Genomic DNA, 16,368 nt, shown 5'->3' with positions numbered 1-16,368 from the left:
CCCTAAGTAGATGTATTCCCTTACCACTTCCAGTGCCTCGCTACCTATCGTAAACTGCTGTTCTCTTCCGAGAGTGTTAAACATTACTTTAGTTTTCTGCAGATTAATTTTCAGACCCACCCTTCTGCTTTGCCTCTCCAGGTCAGTGAGCATGCATTGCAATTGGTCTCCTGAGTTACTAAGCAAGGCAATATCATCAGCGAATCGTAAGTTGCTAAGGTATTCTCCATCAACTTTTATCCCCCATTCTTCCCACTCCAGGTCTCTGAATACCTCCTGTAAACATGCGGTGAATAGCATTGGAGAGATCGTATCTCCCTGTCTGACGCCTTTCTTTATTGGGATTTTGTTGCTTTCTTTGTGGAGGACTACGGTGGCTGTAGAGCCGCTATAGATATCTTCCAGTATTTTTACGTATGGCTCATCTACACCCTGATTCCGTAATGCCTCCATGACTGCTGAGGTTTCGACTGAATCAAACGCTTTCTCGTAATCAACGAAAGCTATATACAAGGGTTGGTTATATTCTGCACATTTTTCTATCACCTGATCGATAGTGTGAATATGGCCTATTGTTGAGTACCCTTTACGGAATCCTGCCTAGTCCTTTGGTGGACAGAAGTCTAAGGTGTTCCTGATTCTATTTGCGATTACCTTAGTAAATACTTTGTAGGCGACGGACAGTAAGCTGATCGGTCCATAATTTTTCAAGTCTTTGGCGTCCCCTTTCTTATGGATTAGGATTATGTTAGCGTTCTTCCAAGATTCTGGTACGCTCGAGGTTATGAGGCATTGCGTATAGAGGGTGGCCAGTTTCTCTAGAACAATCTGACCACCATCCTTCAACAAATCTGCTGTTACCTGATCCTCCCCAGCTGCCTTCCCGCTTTGCATAGCTCCTAAGGCTTTCTTTACTTCTTCTGGCGTTACCTGCGGGATTTCGAATTCCTCTAGGCTATCTTCGCTTCCACCATCGTCGTGGGTGCCACTGGTACTATATAAATCTCTGTAGAACTCCTCAGCCACTTGAACTATCTCATCCATATTAGTAACGATATTGCCGGCTTTGTCTCTCAACGCACACATCTGATTCTTGCCTATTCCTAGTTTCTTCTTCACTGTTTTTAGGCTTCCTCCGTTCCTGAGAGCCTGTTCAATTCTATCCATATTATAGTACCTGATGTCCGCTGTCTTACGCTTGTTGATTAACTTAGAAAGTTCTGCCAGTTCTATTCTAGCTGTAGGGTTAGAGGCTTTCATACATTGGCGCTTCTTGATCTGATCTTTTGTCTCCTGCGATAGCTTACTGGTTTCCTGTCTAACGGCTTTACCACCGACTTCTATTGCGCACTCCTTAATGATGCCCATGAGATTGTCGTTCATTGCATCAACACTAAGGTCCTCTTCCTGAGTTAAAGCCGAATACCTGTTCTGTAGCTTGATGCGGAATTCCTCTAGTTTTCCTCTTACCGCTAACTCATTGATTGGCTTCTTGTGTACCAGTTTCTTCCGTTGCCTCCTCAAGTCTAGGCTAATTCGAGTTCTTTCCATCCTATGGTCACTGCAGCGTACCTTGCCGAGCACGTCTACATCTTGTATGATGCCAGGGTTCGCGCAGAGTATGAAGTCGATTTCATTTCTAGTCTCACCATTCGGGCTCCTCCACGTCCACTTTCGGCTAACCCGCTTGCGGAAAAAGGTATTCATTATCCGCATATTATTCTGTTCTGCAAACTCTACTAATAACTCTCCTCTGCTATTCCTCGAGCCTATGCCATATTCCCCCACTGACTTGTCTCCAGCCTGCTTCTTGCCTACCCTGGCATTGAAGTCGCCCATCAGTATAGTGTATTTTGTTTTGACTTTACCCATCGCCAATTCCACGTCTTCATAAAAGCTTTCGACTTCCTGGTCATCATGACTGCATGTAGGGGCATAGATTTGTACCACCTTCAATTTGTACCTCTTATTAAGTTTCACAACAAGACCTGCTACCCTCTCGTTAATGCTATAGAATTCCTTTATGTTACCTGCTATTTCCTTATTAATCAGGAATCCGACTCCTAGTTCTCGTCTCTCAGCTAAGCCCCGGTAGCACAGTACGTGCCCGCTTTTTAGCACTGTATATGCTTCTTTTGTCCTCCTAACCTCACTGAGCCCTATTATATCCCATTTACTACCCTCTAATTCCTCCAATAAAACTGCTAGACTCGCCTCACTAGATAACGTTCTAACGTTAAACGTTGCCAGGTTCAGATTCCAATGGCGGCCTGTCCGGAGCCAGGTATTCTTAGCACCCTCTGCAGCGTCACAGATCTGACCGCCGCCGTGGTCAGTTGCTTCGCGGCTGTTGGGGACTGAGGGCTGGGGTTTGATTGTCGTATTCATATGGGAGGTTGTGGCCAAGTACTGCACCAGGGTGGCCAATCCTGCTCTGGTGAGAGAGTGCGTTACCGGTTCTGGTCGCCGGGATCAGGCCGCACTCCAGGCCTCTTTGTGCGATTTTCTCAACACACGGTTTTTTTTTATTTTCCGGTGGAGAATAGCGCGGCACTGGGATTTGAACCACGGTCCTCTTGCACGGGAGACAGATACTCTACCGTCCCCGCAGTAGTTAAATTAAAAAATTAAATTATGGGGTTTTACGTGACAAAACCACTTTCTGTTTATACGGCACACCGTAGTGGGGGACTCCGGAAATTTCGACCACCTGCGGTTCTTTAACGTGCACCCAATTCTAAGTACACGGGTGTTTTCGCATTTCGCCCCCATCGAAATGCGGCCGCCGTGGCCGGGATCCGATCCTGCGCCCTCGTGCTCAGCAGTCTAACACCATAGCCACTGAGCAACCACGGTGGGTCCCGCAGGAGTTCTCCGCCTCATTTAACCTACAGTGGTGCCCTATTTGATCAGTCAAGGTTGACCAATCTGAGATCGGTTATACCGCACGGCTGGCACTCGACTAGAGAACCTGGTATTTATGGCTTGCACATGTGTCGTCATACCTAATTGAGGATGTATATATATATATATATATATATATATATATATATATATATGTGTGTGTGTGTGTGTGTGTGTGAGGGTTCCCGTACAGTCATAAAATAAAGGAAAAGACTTTAAAAAGAAAAAAAAAGAAATAGAAAAAAGGGGGGAGAAAAGGAACATGACAGGTGATTTGAACTCATGACCCTTGGATGTTGCCCGGAAAGATGGCTCAGTCGGTTGGTTCGTCAGGCCCCAGGTTACTTTCAAGCGCCATAGCTCCTCCTCCGAGCCTCATACTTACGTGGAAAGGGACTGATGTTGTCCGCGACAGTCGATTTTTGGTTGGAAGGCATAATTTCTTGAAAAAAGGAGGGGGGAAAGATTAGGGGGGCAATATGCGCTCACCGAGAGGGCATCATCAGCACGAGACCACCACCAGGCACCTTACTGAGATGCGGGCAGCTTCGCGGCCGGAACGAAGCCTCCCTTCTCCACCGGCCAAGAGGGGAAAACGCGCTTTCCGATCGCTCAAGGTTGCGAGGGCACGATAGTATAGCTCTAGCGTCTAGGAAAAGCTTAAAAAGGTGCGAGGGCGGCACGCATAGCGTGGGGAGCTAGCCGCCAGAATAGCTATCTCAAGGACTGCTGCTGACGAGGGCGAAACACCTTCGTGTAATTATAATAACCCTAATAGGACTACTTTCGAAAGAACAAAAAAAAGAGAAAAGAAACGGCCCAGAGCGCTATACTACGAGAGCTATGACTGATAATTTTCTATGTGTATATGTATTCATCTCATCTATGGGATCGCATGCGCGCGTTGTTGCTTTGTCTCTAAGAATCAAGGAAAGGAAAGCAAAATTGCAGCGCCGTGGTTTTAAAGCGCACCCGTGGTAGAGAAACGGAAGGCGATATAAGCGTGCGTGGCTATGATACGCACACGAAAAACTGCCTCAAAATAGTTAGACTTGAGGGAAATCTTCGTTAACGAACGATAGCACAGCAATCAGCATTCGAATATAATTATAGCCCTAATACGTGGCGTAGTGGTAAAGGAACAGCCATAACCCCACATAAATCACAGAAACTTAATAAATGCTGTAGGGATCACATGGAGCAGCACGAATACTCAATGACTGAAATTCAGAAAGAATTTGACAAGTGCAAAAAAGATTTCATTAGACGACGTAATTGCCAGAAACTGATCTAATCGATTACATTCACGCATTTTTTTTCGAAAAAAAGACATGTGGGAAAGCTCTTTTCTGCATGCGAGTTCCAATAGCTTGCACTAAGGGTATGATAGTTACACTACGGCAATAATAGCTAGGTTCCTTTATGTCAATATGCCTCTTGATACCAACTTTTTCTTGAGAGTTATTGTGAAAAACCTTTAATCAAATGCTGCGTCATCGACAGTCTAGTATGTCTCAGTTCAATAATCCTCTGATGCGGGCAGGGCTGAAATTTCTATAGTAACGTCCACAAACAAATCTAATAGCTTAATTCTGTACAATTTCAAGTGTTGCTCTGTCGCGTACTGCTCAAGGGTCGCAAACAACACACGCGTAATCAAGCACAGAACGCACAATGTTTTATAAAGCAATCATTTATTTGGCATATTGTTACGCGAACGATGGATTGAACACTCAAGACAATTTACAAAGTATATTTACAAAACCTGCACCGCTGGCCAGTTCTGCCGGCAGCTCAAGACTCACGTGCAGTTCGTCTTATTCGCCGGGATGCCCGCGCGCATCGTCCAAAAAAAACACGCAATATGCATGTGGCATTATCTCCGGCGACAGAAGCACCGCCCCGGTGCGACTAAATATCAGTTTGACAGGAGAGTAATAGGGTTTGAGGCGCGGGACATGCACGACGTCAGTGGCACTGACTGATTCGATTTCATCTGTGACTGGAGTAACAGCACACAGGATTCGCATGGGCCAGTGTACCGAGACCGGAGTTTTTCTGACAGCCCAAGGTGACGGGTCGGGAACCACAGCAGTTCCAAAGGTGGAGGCGAAAAGTGCAGGTCCCTGTGTTCAGAAGGTCAGAAGTCAAGCGTGGGCAATATCGCGTGCTTGCACTGGCCTGGTGATGGGATCAAGCGCACATTCGCTGGTCTCTGCTGCGGCGGATGGAAGGAATGTGTCCAGTGACAATGTTGGTGCCCTGCCGAACAACAGAAAAAACAGGAAACAATCGGCAGTGTCGTGGCGCGAAGACTTATATGCAAATGGGACGTACGGCAGAGCAAGGTCCCAATGAGTATGGTTGGGCCAGACATACTTGGCAGAGTCGGATTCAGACGCTCCGTGAGACCATTAGTTTGCGGATGGTAAGACGTAGTCTGCTTGTGCCAGGCTGAGCAGGACTGTAGGTTATCCATGATGAATTTTGAATGGAATGGCCGCCCACGTTCAGTGAGCTCCATGTTGCGAAATCACGTCGTGTAGAAGAAAAGTGGCGACATCTGTGGTGCAGCTCATTGGAAGCGCTCTGGGGATCGCGTAGCGCGTGCCGTAATATATCGCCTTAGTGACCCACTTGTTGGCAGACGTTGATAGAGGGAAAGAACCAAGTAAGTCCAAGCCAACGCGAAAGCACGGCTCCGACGGAACATCGAGTGGTTGAAGACACCCGGCAGGAAGCGTCGATTGTGTTTTTTGGCCGTTTCATTTCTCACACGCTGGAATGCGTTTCGGAAAGGAGCGGGTAAGTCCTGATCCAAAGAAGCGTGGTCGAGCCCAGTCGTAAATGTGAGAGACGCCGAGGTGACCGGCGGTTGGTAAGTCGTGCAGTTCATGGAGAACAGCTGACCGGAGGTGCTTAGGAATGACGAGGAGTATGGTAGGACCATAGGGGTGAACGTTGTGGAGGTATTTTACACCATCCCAGAGGACAAACAAGTGAAGGGACCAATCGGAAGGCGAAGAGTCCAAGTGATCAGTGATGGCGCGCAAAGTGGCATCACGGCGTCGCTCGTCAGCGACGTGGAGCAGTTGAGAAAGGGAGAAAACATAAGCATCGGTATCGTTGTCAGTAATGGTGGGTGGTTCGTCCACTGGATAACGCGATAAACAGTCTGCGTGTTCATGCAGGTGGCCCGACTTGCACACTACTGTAAAGGAATGTTTTTGTAGCCGCAGAGCCCAGCGACCAAGCCGACTGGTAGGATCCTTGAATGACGAAAACCAGCAGAGCGCGTGATGGTCCTCGATTACCGAGAGGTGCGTGCCATACAAATACGGGTGGAATTGAGAAATCACCCAGACGAGAGCAAGGCATTCGCGCTCTGTAATCGAATAGTTGCGTTCCGCTGCTGTGAGAGAGCGGCTAGCGTAAGCGATATGCGCATTAGGCGGTCAGCAAATTTGGTTCCGGGAATTCATATTGTTTTTTTCTTTATTTCTTTTTTACCTAGGTAGGACATTAGGCTGTATAATAGCAAGAGCTTGGTAGCGCAACCCACCGCCCCGTTCCAAAGGGGACGCTCATCACATCCATCCATCCAACATGATCTTCTCCTCGTTGGCCTTGGGATAAGACTACTCTGATCCAGTGACCACTGGTGTCGGCACGCGCCTCTGAAGAACAGGATGGGTCATAGTGGGCCAGTATAGGTGGCGAGGTGAGAATGGTGATGTAGTGGGCAAACAAGGCAGCTTGAGCGGCACCCCCCGTAAAGGGTATATCCTCCTTCAGAAATCAAAATCAAAGTGAAAGTGGAGTTTATTTACATCGTCAAAAATTAACGATGTGGGTAGGCCCGGGCAAAAAGTGAACACAATCACTTGAGGGACTCCTGAGCCCTCCTGTACAAGGCATAAAGCGAAAACGCAAAGTGTAAATGACATGTTATTGTTCTGGCTATTTAACAAGAGCAAAAACATCTCGTGTATACATGAGTTTGTGAACAAAGCATAAGAATAGAAAAAGCACAGAATAATAGTAATAAAAAGAGACACAGAAAATCATCGCAGCAAGATAAAATTACACAGCATACATCACAGCAAGGTAAGAAAAAAAACATAAACACGGCTTTCAAAAAGAAGATATTAGTGAATTATTGCACTTCTCATGTCAACTAGTGAACATGTTTCCGGAATTATACTCCTTGACAATAATTTCTTCAAAACAGTGGGCAGGGGCAGGGTGTGTCGGAGCATCTGTTGCCCGCACATTGTACGGGAGAAGGCAATGTGCCCAATTTTTTTCTTGCGAAAGGGGTATTCTGAAAGATTTTGTGTGAGGCAGGGTAATTCAAGAAAACTTAGCTGGTTATTTTGGATACATCGCTTATATTTTAATGCGAAGTAATATTCGCACACGGTATTAATCGGCAAAATTTGGTAACGAGCAAACCGTTCCTGAGTGTTAGCAAGGTAGTCTACGTTTGCAATGTAGCGCACAGCTTTCTTTTGAAGCATATATATTTAAATAATGTTTGTGTAAATGGTAGTATGCTAAACCAAGAAACAATAATTTAGGTGGGATGCAAAAAGCGCATTGTAAATAATTACTTTTATATGTTCTGGCAAAAAATGCCGATTTTGGGTGAGTTCCGGTGCACTTTGCCAGTTAACTCAGAATGAATTGAACCTCAGTGTACCAGCTGATGGTCTTGTTGAAAATTACTCCTAAAATCTTGACAGTATCTAAAAACTGTACCTGTGAATTGCCTATGCATATATGTATATCGGATTGAGTGAGAAACTGTCTTGTACTGAATAGAAGCGCTTTCGGTTTTTTTGTGTGTGTTTAAGTAATGAGGTTGCTTCAGTGCCACCTTTAAGTTTATCAAGAGCATTGTTAATAACAAAAACCGGAGGTTGTATGGAACTGCTTGAGAAAAATAAACTTGCATCGTCAGCATAAATTACAAATTTCGGCTGGCTATCAGTCAAAACAAGGTCATCTATATATAAAATGAAAAGTAGAAGTCCTAAAGTATTACCCTGTGGGACATCAGCAGTATTAGTTTGAAATGGAGATATATGTGGCCCTATTTTAACGCATTGTACACGATGGCGTAGCTATGATTTCAATAGCTCAAGTAGAGTGCCACGTATGCCATAAAGGTCTAATTCTTTAAGTAAGCTGTTACGATTAAGGTGATTGAAAGCCTTCGAGAAATCTATGAAGATGCCAATGCACAATTTTTTTTATTTTCAAACGCGTTAAGAATAACTTCTTTTTGCGCCAATAACGCGCAATAACGCTGTTGATAACAATTTAAACTTATTGCAAAATTTCATTAACCGCTTTTCAATAATTTCCTCCAAACCTTTCGAAACAGCGGCAAAATGGAAATCGGTTGGTAGCTTGACATGCTATTTTTGTCACCGCTTTAATGTAATACTATTTCTTTAGATTTCTGCACCTGCTTTGGAAAGGACCCGCTTGATAAATAAGATCATTAAGTGGTAGGGAAATTGCTGCGAAATCTTGCACGAGCCGTTGGAAGTAGGATAATGATTCTACAAAACTTCGTACGCGTTTGACAGACTGATGTATGGGGAAAAACGTGACAGCATGAATTTTCTCCGGGCATGCTTGAATACCGTAAACGTCGACGAGGTGGCCAAGCACTGCAATTTTTCGGCGGCCGAAGTGACACTTCGATGAATTTAGTTGGAGCCCAGCCTTGTGGAAGACTTGAACAGCTGATAAGCGTACGAGCTATGTCACAAATGTAGGGGAACCTACGACAACTTCATCCAGGTGGCAAAGGCACGTTGACCCTTTGTACCCTTGAAGCGGAGTCCATCATGGTCTCCAACGTTGCTGGGGAATTGCATAGACCGAATGATCTAACTTTCTATTGACATAGACCGTGGAAACTGAAGAACGCATTCTTCTTTTTCTCCTTTTCATCCACAGAAATCTGCCGGTAACCAGAACAAAGGTCTATTGATGAAAAGTAGTTGGTACAGTGGAGAAAATTGAGCACGTCGCCATTGCGAGGCATGGGGTAAATGTCCTTTTTGTAATTGGGTTTATATGACGATAATCTATGTAAAAACGCCAAGTGTCATTTTGTTTTTAACAAGCACAACGTGCGACGCCCAAGGGCCCGACGAGAGTTCAACAATGTCATTGGCAAGCATGTTGCGCACTTCATCCTGAACCTTAGGCTCTGATGCAGAAACGCGATATGGCCGGCGATCAACGGGATTAGCATCATCAGTATTTACGTCGCACTTAAGAAATGAAGTCTCACCCAATTATCTATTTTTGAGGTTGAAGATGAAGCTTCGAAAAGGCGGCGTACACCTGCTGCTTGTTCAGGGAATAGGTCTGCAGCAATCATAGGACTAAATGGGACGTCAACGCATATTGCATCCTGCGGACCTGCTGAAGAATCGCAGTGGACGTCTACTGAAAAGTCGTAACGTGGTCATCTGCCATAGCACGCAGTGTGGCAATCGATATTCATTAGGACAGAACTTGCTCTACCAGACCGAAATTGAAGACGGGGAGGCATGTCCGGTTATCGGCAATGGTTACAGCAATGAGGGTCGAGGGATATTGCATATCGAAACACATCAGGAACAGTTGTGACGATGTAATCCCCATCGGACACAGGAAAAGATGATCGTAAATTGACGAAGTCAAGGCTTTAGGCACCAGGTGGACGAAGGCGGTCGTACTAAAGTTGTTCGGGAGTTCGGCAAGGACATGCGGGAGAAGAGGAAGTTCGAGGCTAAGGTTACCGGCATAACAGTCGATAGATGCGGAATGCGCCGCAAGAATGTCTGGTCCAAGGATAATGTAGTGGGGCAAGTGCTCAGCGCTGTAAACAGAAGTGGAACGTGGCGGCCGGCGATACTTATTGGTGCTGTAGACATACTAGTGACAGCATCAGTGCAGCCATCGGCGACGCGTACGGCTCGTGTAGTAGCAGGCGTGAGAACCTTCTTCGGTCGACGGCGGAGCTTAGTACTCATTATGGACACTTCGGCTCCAGTATCAATTAACGACGTCAAAGTAACACCGTCGACGTTACCATCAAGTTAACGCAAAATCCAGTAAGTAGAACTAGCTCGCCTGGCCCTCTCAGTTCGTCCTATTCAGCAATATACTCCCACCTTATGTTCATTAAATATTGTTTTTCAGAGTTTTCATCAGTCCTCTTCGTTTTATATTGAACAAACCTGCAACGACACTTAAAACTCACTCGATACGTGCGCTGAGCGGAAGAGTGGTGTTTTACCGTACAAACACCTTGAGCCCAAAATCATGGTTGCTTAATAGCACGATGCTAGCGTCTAGGTCCTCTGTGAAGCTCAGTGCCTCATTGTTGCTTTTTTTATCACAACAAATTCCTGTATTACCATTGGGATCGAGTCACAGCAGAGCCTGGTTAAAACGCGGGCCAACCTCTGGTGGAGTGTTCTATGAAATAAATACTCAGCGCCCGGCTATACCTGTCTTAACATGAGCAACCAAGAGACCGCTGCACGTCACCGCAGCGCATGTTGTACTGCATAATTCTCGCCAAAGTTCTGAGAGCTGCAGCACCTGTTGCGGCTTGCTTCATCAAGAGATTGCCTGGTTACATGTAATTAACAAGAAGTAATTGTACAGCAAACATTACCGAGTAAAACGTAATCTATCAATTAGAAAATTACCAGAATGTAATTTTTGAAAGGAACTCAATTACATGTAATGCCTTACGTAGAAGCCTAGCCTCCAATCTCCTGTCACATTTGCGCCTTGGATCTTCAGGCGTCTGGTGCACGTAATTTGCAGTTGTTGTGTCAACATCTCAGCTGGCTGACCATGTACATTCATCAGAGCTCTGGGATTTGCGTAAGCTTTTTGTTTAGTGCGTTGCCGATAGATATGGAGCTGTGATTTCGCGATAGGCTTTGCCGCCGCCATGAATCACCCATCAATTATGTTTCAGCAAGTCTGACAAAGATGGTTTTCACTAAGACGAGGTACTGCTACCACTTCTCATGGTGGGTGCGAGTTGCAGCATAAGGTTTATACCAGTATTGCGTGTCATTGTGACAGCAATTATATGGACACTGCAGCCGAATTTCAGCGGTCACTGTCGGCATCGCAGTGATGTTCCGTGTAAATAACAAGCGCGATAAGATCGTGGCCACGCGGCATATGCTGTAGCTGCGAGGAAAGCTTACGAGAGTGACGCGAGAAGGACGGTGGAGTGTTGCCGCGGCGTCTTCTCGCGTGCGCAAGGACACGAAACGTGGTGCGCGCGCCGACTTTTCGTGCGCGCATGGAGGGAAGGGATGAGCGGTGAGATGTGCTCGCACTAGAAGGGAAAGGAGGTGGGCAGAGTAGCGCACGATTTCGCTTCTACACCGGCCGTGGCTGCTCGGCTGAGCGCAACCGTGTGCTTCTTAACGTGGAGGTAACCTAGGATGGCTTCGAAGGCTAGCCGACCTGAGAAACTGATGGCTTAGCATGTGCTGCGTTCTCTCTCGCCTAGTTGACGTGAAGCGAGAAGCAGCTCGAAGGGGAATTTCGCTCGCTGCTGCCGCTCATCACTCCAGAATTCTGGCAGCGCGTGCCCACGGTAACCGAGTAATATGTACTCATGTTTGCCTCTGCGCGCGCGTCAACGTGCAGTAAAATTCTGTTAGTAAGCCAATGCTTAGAGCAGCTTATATATCTGATAATAATACTAACATTAGTGAGTTTATCTAATACTTTGCTTTCGCGGTCAATGCTGTGTCTTGCAGATGAAACTATCATATCTTCCATGTTTTTTTGGTTATCATTGGGTATTTCATTTCATTTCATTTTAATACCTTAAAGACCCCTTGACAGGGGTATTACATAATAGGTGGGAATACATTAGTACATAATTTGCATAATACATAAGTGAACACGCAAACAACAACAAAAAACTGCATGTGCTAAAGGGTTACATACGTCAGCGCAAATACATTGAACTAAGTAATACAAACTAAACTTGCACGAGCATATAAGTCTATTAACACAAGTCATTTCTATTGTGAAAAGTGCGCAGTGACACTCTCCATGAACGTACAAGGGCAAATGATGGCGGAGATTTGGTGGGGCAGATTGTTCCAATCTGTAGCGGCATGGCAAAGGAATGAGGCGGAAAAGGTAACAGTGCGCATGCGAGGACGGCCCACTTGAAAAGTGTGGCGTGTACGATGAGATGTTCGGGCTGCGGGGAGGATATAGGGTGGTTGATTGAGCGAGCTGTGATAGACCTTATGGAAAAGTGAAAGGGTTCCAGTGCGCCGTCGCGTACAAACGGGCAGTAAATTCAATTCTTTCTTTAAGTAAAATGTGCTCACGTCATGTGAATAATTAAAATGGATGAACCTTGTAGAACGGTTTTGAACGGCTTCGAGTGCGTTAATGAGATATGTTTGGTCCGGATTCCATATGGCGGATGCATATTCCAACTTTGGTCGGACCATTGACTGGTAGGCCAGTAGTTTAACAAGTTTGGGGGCGCGTTTCAGATGACACTTGAGAGAACCCAGTGATTTGTTAGCAGATGAAATGATGTTACTGACGTGTGTTCGCCAGGATAAGTCGTTAGATATAGTAACACCTAGGTACTTGTAAGGCTGCGCAGCACACACTGGAATGTTATTGTGTATTGGTAAGGAAATGGGCCGCGCCGACGAGAAAATACCATCAAGTTGCATTTCTTAGGATTAAGTTCCATTAACCACCTGTCGCACCATTGCTGTAAACAGTTAATGTCCTCCTGAGGTAATTCTTGATTAGATGTGCTAGTAATTGCTCGATAAATGACGCAGTCGTCTGCGAACAAACGAACGTTCCAAGACACGTGCAGGGGTAGGTCATTATTGTATATTAAGACCAGCAGAGGTATATTTTCAGTACACCATCAGACTGAAAAAATGCCCGCACACAAGGAATTACTGCTATTTATTAGCGTGCTTGTAATGGGCAGTGAGTATTGAAGCTCTATATTGGCCAGCAACAAGCAAAGTTAAGAGAACAGAATTCGCACACGACAATGTGTATAGTCTGCACATTTCTGCTAGTTTGAAAGATCGGCTTCGTAGAGTTCAAATTTGTGATTTACAAAACTCGCCATATGCGAGTTTTGAAGATGACTGGAATAACATATAAATTGTGATGGCTAGTCTTTAAGGCTACGGAACTCGGAAAAGCTACCAGCAGAGATTGGCGTGTAGTATGGTCCAAATCGCTGGCTTTCGAACTTCCCAAAAAATATCTATCTTCTTGCCCACAGGCCCGAATTGACATAAGCACACGGGTAGATCCGGACACGATGGATAAAGGTCGGAAAACTCGTCCAGCTATCAGTCCTGATAGCTATATGAGTAATATATTTTTACACTGTTGGCCTTGAGCACTAAAGAAGCCCAATGCAGCTACAGCAAACTCTTCAGTGGCGACAAAATATAGCGACGAGATGGTAGTTAAGAGCCTTTTCAAATCAATCGCGAAAATTAGCACTGCGGTAATGACGAGAACAGTCCTTGGGCGCTATAACGTAAAACTAATCCAAACTTTTTTATTCCAATTCTAAACTCAGTCCTCCCCCATTGGTCAACAAATTTTTTGAACCACCCCCACTTCGCCTGACTGTCACGCGACGTCACGAAAACCGCGGTAGCTCCCCATCTGATATGACATGAACACACTGATTATGCATGACTGGAAAGAACAAAAGAAAAGTAGTTATTTCTGATTCGGCGCCTTTTCGCCATTAGACCTCGGCTATTGGTCAAAAGTTTTTGGTCTGCACCCACTTCACCTGCCTGTCACGCGACGTCACATAAACGCGAGAACTGCCGGCGTCAAAGTGACGTGTACGCGTTAAATATGCAATAATATGGTGAACAAAACTGAATTTTTGTCCGAATAGCCGCATGCTGCCTCGTTCCGAGAGGAATAAAAGAAGGCTGCCGCCGATCGCTCAGGCTCTGGCTACTCGCACCTGCTTGAGATCATTGGTTTATTCGCATGTAATAAAACTATTTGCATGGCCGTGTAACGTTTTCAAGCCCCTTCGGCACGTTTACGACCTCGCTCAGTCAACTTTTCTTTGCTGATGATCCTTTTTAGCGACATTCTTAACCTTCCCTTGCATGCCGCCACGATTTTCAACCAGCCACCGCAAGCTAAGTAAGCGAAAGTGCACCAGTCGCAGACGCCGCACCACCCTCTTCATCCGGTTATCAATTTTAAGCACACTGGCTCGGCCCCATCGAATCCCTCTCTACTTGAGCCGTGCTCCTCGCTTCTTATCAGCCAATTAGATAAGACAAGCCGCTCAGTTTAGGCAATGTTATTTGTTTTTAATGCAAACAAAAGTAACCTCCTATAAACGAGGAAAGCATTTGATTGGTCTGTTCAGACAACCCTGCGGGTCACCGCCTGGTGCTTGCGTCGGTGGTTACGCAAATTTGACGTCAGGAGATTGGAGTTAAAACATATTGGAGTAGTTTTACGTTATAGGGCCCCTTATTTGTACTCGATGGCTTCAATTTTACACAAATGAGTAGAATGCTACAATGGACACCGCGTATTCACCTGCGAGTATACGTATACATTAATATTGTTTATCATAAGCAGCTTGTTAAGCAACCTAAGCAGCTCACTTATCTCTTTAACAATAATTTGCGTGCATAAGTAACAGAGAAAAAGAAATGAAATCTCAATGTCCTTGTCGTCTATTTCACTAGCGTATTGTTGAATGCGTATGCAATGCATGTGCTTAACACATTGTTAAGGTGAGTTGAAACAATTGTTTGTGGTGAAGTGATCGATGAATTTACTGGTGCTATCAAAGTCCGCACTGTAGGGCGATGTTCTACGTCAATCAGCGATATTTTCCGACAGATTATCCTTTATTCACAGAAGGTTCGCATCTCGAAATCTTCAGGAAAGATAACATCACAACGTACGCAACAAACAAACAGGGTCCTTGATACCTCCTTGTGGGGGAGTAATGCCCCTTTCTGAATTAGATATCTTCGATTTCTCATGCTCCCTTTGCGTATACAAGAAAGCTAAACATTTGTCTATGGGACATCTATGGGGCGAAAATTTGCTCCCACAAAAAGGAGCTACCAGTCAGCAGCCCTCCTTGCTCTGATGAGGGGGTACATCAACTGCATACCCGTGTAAAGCCAATGTAAAGAAGCTCAGAAAAAAAGGCACTCGTGAGTTCCGTCTGTGCGTGCATCGCAGCCAAAGGCCTGACTAAAGCCCGAGCCGTTCACTGCCAGGTTGCACATCGACTGCGCTCGCTCTTGCGGCTGCTCGTCGCAGAAGTGGTCGCAATAGCTGACGTAGAACGTCTCCTCGGGACCCAGGTGCTCCAGCGACTTCAGCTGGAGCGGCGTCGAATCGGCGGCAACCGCGTCTTTCATTGCTGCCAAGGAAAGGTCCAGGGCGAACAAATCACGAACCACTCGCCGCTTAGTCGAGGTTTCTGCCATGGCCAATCGGCACTTCTGACTCTGCAATCAAGAAAGACAGAATACTTGTGAGAACCCAAATTCACTCTGCTGGTCTTTTTCGCCTTTATCACTACTGAACCTTTCGTCCTCTGTAAGGTGTCACGGTGCGTGTTTGCAACGCTACTAAATATGAAAGGCTCCATGGCCAGGTCTGTTTGAACGCGTCAACGGGTCAGTTTTATAAACGAAAGATAGCTCCTGTGGCTGCATCGACCCCGTCGAGATGAACAATCATTCGTGTTCACACTCAGTTGCTTGAACATTACGCCATCGCCACGCTCGAACATGTAGATATTCTGGTTCCTTGGTCACGGATTTCATTTGGTGGGCGAAGAGGAATTTTTTAACTGTCACATTTTATTTCTTAGTAACTGATTTATGATTTTTTCTAGCATTATTCTACCACTAAGCGTCTGGCTACTTTCACATCTTCGAACTGTAACTTCCCGCCGTTTCCGTTCAGTTTAGTTGCTTCAATGTTTTTCCTCTCTCTCTTCTACGTGTATTCTTCTGTGTGCACTTTGTTATGTACGTTTACAAGGTAACATCACGGTATTCTGTACCCGACGCGGTTCTTAAGTCATTAAGGCGTTATCCTGCTGAGAATAAGATTGCGGATTCATATCGAGGCTGTGGCGGCTACGCTCCGATGGGGCTAGTAGTGGGCGCAGCAGAACGCCCCAAGTGACTAGATGGTGACGCCCTTCAAACGTGTATTGCAAGCTGAAAAGAAAGTCAGGGTTCTTCGAGCCGCATCAACAACGTGGTTCAGTTGCTCATTTGAAACCATGTAAGCTTGGGCGAGATTGTAAGACATAATGAAAAAAAAATGGCTGTGGCTTAGCTAAGGTTAAGTCCAGGATGCGAAGCATACTAGCCTTTATTTTAGTTGTTG

General features: G+C 45.6%; 1 protein-coding gene across 2 annotated transcripts in view; it reads right to left on the bottom strand.

The window, feature by feature from the left end:
• Positions 1-14,722: 14,722 nt before the first annotated feature.
• LOC135914513 (neprilysin-like) overlaps positions 14,723-16,368 on the bottom strand; it is a 45,049-nt gene continuing 43,403 nt past the window's right edge. The window contains exon 12 of one of the 2 annotated variants that reach the window (XM_065447400.1): positions 14,723-15,473. In XM_065447400.1, the coding sequence (XP_065303472.1) occupies positions 15,156-15,473 (318 nt within the window). In that variant the 3' untranslated portion in view covers positions 14,723-15,155. The remainder of the gene's footprint in view (positions 15,474-16,368) is intronic. The other variant, XM_065447401.2, reaches the window with a different exon arrangement.

Source organism: Dermacentor albipictus, chromosome 8 (assembly GCF_038994185.2).
Source record: "Dermacentor albipictus isolate Rhodes 1998 colony chromosome 8, USDA_Dalb.pri_finalv2, whole genome shotgun sequence".
Lineage (NCBI taxonomy): Eukaryota > Metazoa > Arthropoda > Arachnida > Ixodida > Ixodidae > Dermacentor > Dermacentor albipictus.
The sequence above is the reverse complement of the archived record's forward strand: the minus strand, read 5'-3'. Positions and strand labels throughout refer to the sequence as shown.